Here is a 9,281-nt window from a genome sequence, read left to right as displayed (position 1 = left end):
GGTGTGGCTCAACGGGTTAGGCGTTAGGAATACGCTCGCCACCGCACCTCTAATTACTCTGCGTGAGTTCGCAGGTTCGAATCCCATGCAGGGATGGTTATGTGCGAGAGGATTGCTGGACTCCTCGCCGTCGTTGGTAGATATGTAGGTTCTCAACGGGTATATGCAATCAAATTTGACGACACGCAGGTTCAAGTTATTGGTCTTAAGTTGAAACAAAAATGGGTTAAAGAATTTACACCTTTTTATTTAAAAATGCTTCTGTCGTCAAATTTATATTCATATCTTGATAACTACAAGAGTAAGTAACATTATTTCCATTCGTTGCCGCGTTTATTGCCACACTCGTGACACTCGTGATCCGCACTATGTCATTCGGTAATATTTATGATATTACATTGCGCTACTATAACTGATTGATTATGTTTTCATTCTCTCTAAGCAAAGTGCACCAAAATAGTCAATTTTTGGTGCTTGAAATAAAAATCTACATATATGTGGTCACAAATTAATCCAGGCAGAGATGTGTCGGTCTTAGGGCCTTCCTTTCGAAAGGCCTGCTATCAGAGATTATTAGTGTTCTCGCAAACAGGATATTCCCTAAGGAAATAGCTCAAATAAACCTGTTCAAACCTGTCTATGTATATGAAGCCCTTCCTTGATGAATAATTTACATTATTCTTGGGATGTCTGAGAATAAGCGTAAATCAAACCGCCCTAGACCAGTGGTTCCCCGAAGCTTTTTTGTCGGTCCGCGAGAAATTTTGTTGTTTCGTTCCTTTTCTGTCGTCTCAATCGCTTTACCGAAGACGAGGTTGCGTTGGTTTATTACGCAATTTCTCTTCCGCCGTCATATTGCGACATCTTGGCGACGATTTATCACACTTTTTGCTTTTTCGGCTCAGATTGCATGGTTTGGCATATACATGTTTGGGGCTCCCGAAGTATGCGAACCAAGATGGCGGACATCGGAAAGTAATATGTGTACTAGGTTAGGGTCTTGGTTCGCATACTTCGGGAGCACTACATGTTTTTTATGTGAGTTGTTTTATGTGTGCCTTTCTTATGCATATGGACGTACATTTCTTTACGCAAATATATGGTATATATTATTTTACGTTTCACCCATTTCAATTTTTGGTCCACACATTATTTGATAGTTTATCTTCATGTGAAATGTTTTTGAGTCTGTCCTTTTGTCTAGGAGCATAGTGAGTGCACGACATTGAATTATATTACGCAAATAGATGTTATTATTTTCTGTTCCAGTCATTTCATTTTTTTGCCGGTCTGCGATTACATTTAACTCTTTCGTTAATTTTGTTGGTTCTCAACAACAAATACATTTGTTGTGATTGGTTGGCGGACATTTCCACTAACCCATCAAACTGCGCGTTCCTTGACTATTACATGTATCACGAGCGTTTTGTGAACCTCAATAGTTTAGGATTGTCTTGGCAAGTTTAAAACCCTGTCGGTTGGCGTATATATACGATGGTTAATGCCTAGTCCAAATCTAAAAGGTATTAATGGTGTTTTACAGTTAATGTTCTATAGTAGAGTCGTATATTTCACGAAAAAGGGACTCCAGCTTCGCTGAGAATGCCAGTTCTATAAATAGCATCGATTTCAAAATCGCCAGTCAGACACTTAAAATCGTTAACGTAACTCAGACAGGAAATGAACTACAATTACCTACCTCCCTTATAATGGCTTAGTATTGGTTTTTCATGTATTTTGATTCATACATTCCATACCTGGCCTAGTGATGTTTTGAAAAATATGATTTCGACTGCACCATACTTGGTGTAGGTATAGAGAATTTTCAATGTGAAAAAAAACGTAAAATTAATGGTAATTTTGACGCGTAACGGCGTGCATTATAATGTTTACGTCTTTCTACGCACATTTCCGTCGAAAAAGGTAACATTTTTTTGCATTGAGGGTGGCCTGTGCAGTAAGAATTAAAGGTGTGACGTCATCAAAATTGTCAATTGAAGAGTTGAACTTGATAATTCTGTAAATACAATCTTGAATTTTAGAGTAACCATTCTTGCTATAATAGTGGTTTTGGTGTTGTTCTGTTGGAAAATAACACAAGAGAACGTTGAAATAAAAATTAATTAATTAGGAACAGTTATTAACCCTCTACTAGACACTAAATCTCGCAAGTTCAAAGTTGTTCAATAGAAATTTTGGAATTTTTGTTATAAAAAAAATATTATTAGAGGAGTGTGTTTATAGAACTCTAGCACACGCTATTAAAAAGCCATAAGTGAAGCTTTAGGGCTTAATGGTTGACAAAAAAAAATATTTTGAAAATAGCCCATGTAAAATGGCCCCAGAGCGACCACTTGGGTAGGGTTTAAAAAAAAGTAGGTTGGAAATTGTTATGTGCAGATCTGAAATTGAGCATGTTTGAAGACAAAATTTTGTACGAAAACTCAATTATCGATGAAAATAAAAAATATGTTCATGGTTGGTAGTTATAGTTCTGAAACAATGCTAGAATCGTCTGCTTTACTTTGCTCTGGTAATTGTGTAATTGACTCATTTGTAAATGTTGTTGACAAAACAGCATCATGAAATTATGGGATGGTGATATTTAGCAGTATTAATTTTAGGGAAGTATTTCACTTTCTTCATTTTGCTAAGAGGTCGTACAATCCATAATAGAGGATTGCCATCAGTAGATTATTCAAATAACTAAAATGAAGAAACAATAGCCACACACTGCTTAGAGTTAAAATAAAATTGTTTAATAACAAATTTTCAATTTCATAGAATAGTTGCGTAATTCATTGACAGAACAGGTATAAAAGGCATCAGATAAAAATACATGCTGGAATTCGAATGCGCCAGAGAGAATGACTTGCGTTACATGCAGGGGCGTGTCAACCCGGGGCGAGTTTCTGATAATGATGCCCTCTATACCTAACTTCAAAAATAGTACGAGGAACAAACAAATTATAGATGTTGTTATACATGAGAATGAATCAATCAAAGGTCAAGTAAGCGCTTAATTTTTAAGATTGAGAATAGGGCTGGGCATTTTAAATCGAATAGTAAATTTTTTGAATTGGTCCAGACGAAAATTTGGAATCGCGCCATCTATTTTTTCGTTCACCAAAGATCGAGGTTCGTCATGTTTTTTTGAGGCATATATTTTTTACAATACAATCTGACATGCTAGTGATTTATTGGTGAAACAGGTTTTTTATTCGGTGTGAACATTCACAAACTGTCTGAGTAATGGGTTTAGGGTTATCAGTAATTCAATGAAAAAGTCGCATTCAATCACCAATCTTTCAAGTATTCGAGATTCGATTCTAAGAAATATTCGATTCTGAAATCACTAGGTATTTGAAAATGCCCAGCTCTAATTGCGGGGAAATGTTTATGAAATTAGGATAAATCTACGAGGCATCTAAGATGAGGATTCGTATATTGGCGCGTCCATGCAATAGTTTCACATGAGCCTAGTTCAACACATATACATGGGCCACAGTAAAGATCAGTATCTGGAAAAAATTACATGGATGATGTTCGGAGAGTATAGCAAACATCGAAGGTGTATATTTTTATTATATGTTGTCGTCCATGCATCGATTTTGAACTGCGTGCTAATGCGGGAAACAATTAGAAGAATCAGTTGAATCTTTATATTTGAGTCTCTTATTGCAAAATCCTCACCACTAATAACTAGAAAAGAACAGGTACGACAATCGTTATCAATTGAACAAAAAACAATTATTAAAATTAGACTTTTTCAGGAAACAAAAATCTTGACTAAAATGTATATTCACTTAAATGGAACACACTTTACACAGATAAAAACATACAAATCTAATATATAACGCTAAAAAGGTTAAAACGAAATCCAGTACTATCAGCAATAGCACCAACTTTCTCTTTTGTAATATCTTCTTGTGGAACAGAAACTTCAAAATTTCCGAACTTTGGTGTTCTCTTATGAGGTTGGTTGTTGAAAATGCCCATTATTCCCCTCATCTAAAAATGAAATATTGTACAACATGATTTTTTATCTTATGATACTGGTAATTATTTTTATATTGATTTTTGTTAGAATATATATCAACTTGCCTGTAATAATGTTTCTTCTAATGAAGAACATGAAATTGAAGATCTCTGTGGGTGTTTGCCTCACAAATACAGGTGGAGCTTGAGTTGCAGGTTGAAGTTTGGTATAGCACCTAAAATATTGCAAGTAATATTTATAATTTGTATAATCTCTGACAATGAGCAGAACATTTTGTTCCAAAGTAAATTGAATAAGGTAGGAGTGAGCAATTGTTTAGGTTTGCGGGCCACATTGTGGCCGCAGAAGTTTATCCATCCCTAGAATGAGTGATGTTGATGTGAAATAAATTAGACCAAAATATTTTATGCATGCCCGATGCCAAGAATAAAAAGGGAATTGCTAGTTGCTGAATAAAACATCCTGTTGTCCAAGTTTTACTTTTTTCTGGTCTGCACCAACTGATATCTGCAAAAATACGTAGCATAGTATCTTGAGCTGATGAATATAAGTTGGCAAAACTGTGCCATTGAAAAAAATCAAGATAAGAAACATTCATATTAGGTCAAAATCCACCATGTAATTTTTAGCAAGAGGGGACTGGAAAAAGTCTGTAGATGTTTAAATACATTGCAAAAACGCTTTGAAAAACTGGGAGCTGACACATAGTCTACAATTTAACTGTATAATTTATTGTAACTGATATAATCTTGTTCCTCTGATCATTTTCTCTGAATACTTTAAAACATGTATGGGCATACACCAAATTGTTTATTGTATTTTATAGCAATGTAAGATTTTGTCGCTATATGGAATATTTATTGATAAGTGTTCAATAGTAAATACAATTTGAAATATTGTTCTATAATTTTTTATTGTACTCCAGAAGAGTATTACCTTTCTGAACAGTTATTAACTCACTAATGAAATCCTGTATTTTTGGTTTGTCATATATCACTACATAAACTTTTTTCAAATATTTTGTTGCAGAATTCTTTGAAACAAACTTTCTCATAAGAGCAGCAATAGCACCACTCGACAGTTTCAAATTTCCTGTGGAAATGGTTTTATTGGTTAAATTTATAACAGATAACATGAGTTGTATGAATGACTGAATATAAATATATTTTCAAATATGTTTCCAAACACTACAAACTATAGTAGATTCAAAATAAATCATGTTTGAAAAGCTGTGAAATTTACTCGTTTTGCCAAATCAAAGAGATAATTTGATTCTAAAAACATTGCTATCACTGCGATGCACAGGCAAATAATAAAAGAAATATGAAAACACATGATAAATTGATTGATCTACAACTGTGCTAATGTAACAAATAATCTTGCCATGATATGACTTGAAGTAGTATGTGATTTACCTGTCCCAAGAGCTGGTAAAGATATCGATGCAGATTGATGTTTTTCAGCCTCGTTGAGAATGTTTTGAATACATTCTATCATCTGTTGCTCAGTATTGGGAAAGACCACATGGAATATTATTCTGCAATGAAGTTTTCCTCCACTTGTTACTCTCAATTCTCTCCCAGCTGCATTTGACACTTCTTCTTGAATCTGTTTTCCTCCTTTCTGGAGAACTGTTCTTGAGACAATTCCCTAATAGAAACAATTGAACTTAAAATAATTTGACTTGAAATAAAAATCGAAGATATTCAAAAAAACATAATTTTTAAAAAATGAGTTGGTTGATAATTATCCTATCAATTAATTATTTATATAAAAGAAATTTAAAAAAAAAATTTGTCATTATCTTTTCTAATCTGATTTGACTTCTAACGAAATTGTACCTTTAGATAAATCAAAGTTTGTGCCAACACTTCTGACGATGATGTCGTTTGTATCATCAGTTATATCGCCCTCTTTTACTGTTAATAACATAAAACCAATTGTTACATAATTGGATGCTATAGTCTGAATTCCTATGGCATCAGATGAGTTTGGTGAATTGATGGAGGATGAAGATTCTAAACATCTGATCCTCATCATCAGAATATATTTGTTCTCACTCAAATAGTTTGAATTGTACATTTTGAATGAGTACAAATCCCAGTTTATATATTACATATTCCAAAATATTGCTGATATAATTATAGGTATATGCTGATATAATTATATGATATAAAAATAAAAGAATGTTCTTGGTAACTGAGAACAAGAAATAATTATATATGCACGCACTCAGCTAGGATTTTCAGCTATCAAAACACATGGTAATAGAAATGTACATATTTTGACATACACATTATCTAATGACAAAATGCCATAGCTCAAGTTAATCGACCAATTCTTATTATATGAAGTCATGGACCTACCAGAATGGTGTTCATCATTGTCATATGTTTGTATGTAATATGTATTCCCACCAAAGTCATATCCAGGTATACTTGCGCTACATTTTCGGAGCTCTGAAAATTATACAATATTCAAAATGAAGGAATGTATTTGTTGGATGAAAGTTGGCCTAAATAAACAATGAGTTTATATTATAATTGAGATTTGGTATATACTTATTTGTGGATACAAATTTTTAAGCAGGAAAGAAAATAAAGTTGTCTTGTTGTAATGCAAAATACCACAATCTCTACAGAATTGTTTTTGTTTTATTCTTGGAAATTATACAATTGAACGTTTCAAATAAACAAATTGGAAAAAGTGAAGTATAAATGTTACCTTTTTTCATATTTATTCATAATTGATTAGCAGCAATCCCAAGTCTATGCATCTGAGGGATGAAGTGGATAGGTATTCTGATGCTTGATCTGTACTGGTAACCAGATGTAGGGATAAGATTGAATACTTAAAAAGTCTAAACACGATTGCTCAATGCATTCAATGTTGCTACATAATATGGAGTACATTATCTTCGCTTATGAACAGATTCGTGGGGCTTGTGCCATAAGCATTTAGAGAACACTTTGAATTGTTCATCCACAAAGGTCTTTATATACAGCAGATCAATATCTTGTTCACAAGTACACTAATATTTAAAAGGTTTGCAATAATCAAAATTTTGACCTTACTAAAGTGTTCCGTTATATCCTCTGTCAAAAAGTCTTCGGGTAAGCAGACCCTAAGGGGCGTAGCTCAGCCATACATCGTGCTGCCTACAATCGTTGCCAACACTGCTCTGGACAAGTAAGCTCTTAGTGACAAGCTGTGTTCGGTTTTTGGAAGACTATAATTTTGGAGGCTCGACCCACAATCACAATTTGGTCGCAATAATGAATTAAACAAAAAGTGAACGTTTAACCGTGACCATATATATACGTATGTTTTCATTTCAACTATCGAAACTGAGGACTTTAGTACACTTTTCTGTCAGAGAGTGACAACATGATTGATCAGTTAGTAGCGCAATGTAATATCATATTTTTCTACAAATAAGATAGTGCGGATCACGAGTGTGTTTGTTGGGTCGAGTTTAAACAGGAACAATCTAACAACCCAATATGTTTGCTAAGTTAAGCTATAAATACTCGTGACTCGCGGAAAACGGTCCAACCTACTTCAGCAACTGTGGGACGCGGAAATTGCACTCGACCAAAGCCTGCATAATGGTGTACTACGCTAAGCAGAATCAGTTTCCTGGTATATTAATCTATATTAGTAAGCTTATTTGGTCGATAGTTGAACTCGATCGTGTGTGCACGGCAAGCACGCGTCATAAATTCAACAACACAAACCATTGGTATACTTCAACGCGACCGATGAAAGAATGCTCGCGCCGATTATCATCATTTTTTAAATAAGAAACAAGCCGATTTATAATACAATGACTTAGTTCTGGGTGTTATCAATCAAAGATTGTGAGTAAATCTGTAGATTTCACCGCAAGGACATTGCCTTCAACTTGCGTTATTCTCAATTAAATTGCTTTTCCTGTGTCCCTTCAATATTTTGATCATTAGGGGACTTTGACGCAAAATTAGGTACACACTAGATGGAAAAATTTTCCACCTCCAATGGCTCAAGTGTATTCGTCTCAAGCATTATTTGGCATTTTGCGAGGTGAGATTCATGATATTTCACGCGGAGACGTCCTTGTGGAGTTAGTTGTATTGAATTTTCACCAATTTTACCTGCTTATTTTGCCTGCACTCTTTTTCACTAATCGATAATATGTATGCATCAATTACGATAGTTGCGTATCCATTGCTCAACCGTACTAAAGTTCCTAGGCAAATTTATTTCAGTGGTTTTGTATTTGTATTTCAACTCTTTGGCAAGCTGACACTTTGCTGTCAGGGGATAATTGTGTAGCGAGTAAATAAGGATCGTAAATGTGTATGTCAATGCTTTTAACTACTCATCTCTAATAACTCATGTTATTTGCCTAAAACTAGTCGTTGCCCAATTTCATTTCCTATATAATTATTTTCATGCAACGTTTTATGCGAAAAAGTTGATGACGTATATTTCACTCTCGATTGAGAGTTGGTTGTCTTTGTTTTGTCGTTCTTGGTTAGTTAGAAGTTTTGTTTCGTCACATGTGGAAGTGTGTTTCGTTATTTAGTGTGTTTCGTTGTCTGCTATTTGGACCGATTCAATTCTATCGCAAAAAACTTCACAAAATACGAAAATTTGGCTTGTGTATCCAATGTGGAATGTTAACTATGGATTTCAATATCTGTCATTATTTTGGGCTCTGTAATTTTTTTAAAGTAAATTATTTTCACTCCGCGTTCCGCTTATGTTTGATTTAGTGATTCAATTACATTTTCATTCTCTCTGAGAAACGTGTACCAAACAGTCAATTTCCCGCACTTGGAATGAAACCTACATATATATATGTGGTCACACATGAATCCAGGGAGAGCATTATATATTCATTTTGCTTTTCGTGAAGCTCAAGATTTGTAAAATTAGTAGAACAACTTAAATTTAAATTTCGAAAGATCGTATTATCAAAGCAGCATATTAATGGGACACTTTCAGGCCTACATCGACCTATTGACGAGTGTTCAATAATAACTTGAACGTCAAATATTGGGTACATAAAATAACATGGATAAAATACTCCAATAAACTTAAATATCGTTTTTATAACACCTGAACATGAAAGACAATAACCATTAACGTACCCATACAAAATTGAATTGCCGATTTGATCGTTTCTCATTTGTTCACAATCATCGATGGCCCGAAGTCTATTATACACGATTGATCAAACATTTCGCAATAGTATCGCTACGCCCACCTTTTGCGATAAGCTTAGAGCAAAAGAGGC

General features: G+C 34.2%; 1 protein-coding gene across 2 annotated transcripts; it reads right to left on the bottom strand.

Annotated features, from left to right (window-relative positions):
- Positions 1-2,642: 2,642 nt before the first annotated feature.
- Positions 2,643-9,250, bottom strand: LOC144431308 (protein mono-ADP-ribosyltransferase PARP15-like). Of its 2 annotated transcripts, XM_078119278.1 has the most exons (6): positions 9,136-9,250; positions 6,367-6,459; positions 5,842-5,919; positions 5,416-5,650; positions 4,105-4,214; positions 2,643-4,011 (listed from the first exon to the last, which is right to left on the bottom strand). In XM_078119278.1, exons 1-4 carry the CDS (start codon positions 9,137-9,139, stop codon positions 5,505-5,507), a joined length of 321 nt encoding a protein of 106 aa, XP_077975404.1. In that variant the 5' UTR covers positions 9,140-9,250; the 3' UTR covers positions 2,643-4,011; positions 4,105-4,214; positions 5,416-5,504. The 2 variants fall into 2 exon arrangements, with proteins under 2 accessions (XP_077975404.1, XP_077975402.1); XM_078119276.1 differs by lacking the exons at positions 2,643-4,011; positions 4,105-4,214; positions 9,136-9,250 and adding exons at positions 4,231-5,092; positions 7,070-7,919.
- Positions 9,251-9,281: the final 31 nt, after the last annotated feature.

The sequence above is a fragment of the Styela clava genome, chromosome 13 (genome assembly GCF_964204865.1).
Source record: "Styela clava chromosome 13, kaStyClav1.hap1.2, whole genome shotgun sequence".
Taxonomy (NCBI): domain Eukaryota; kingdom Metazoa; phylum Chordata; class Ascidiacea; order Stolidobranchia; family Styelidae; genus Styela; species Styela clava.
The sequence above is the reverse complement of the archived record's forward strand: the minus strand, read 5'-3'. Positions and strand labels throughout refer to the sequence as shown.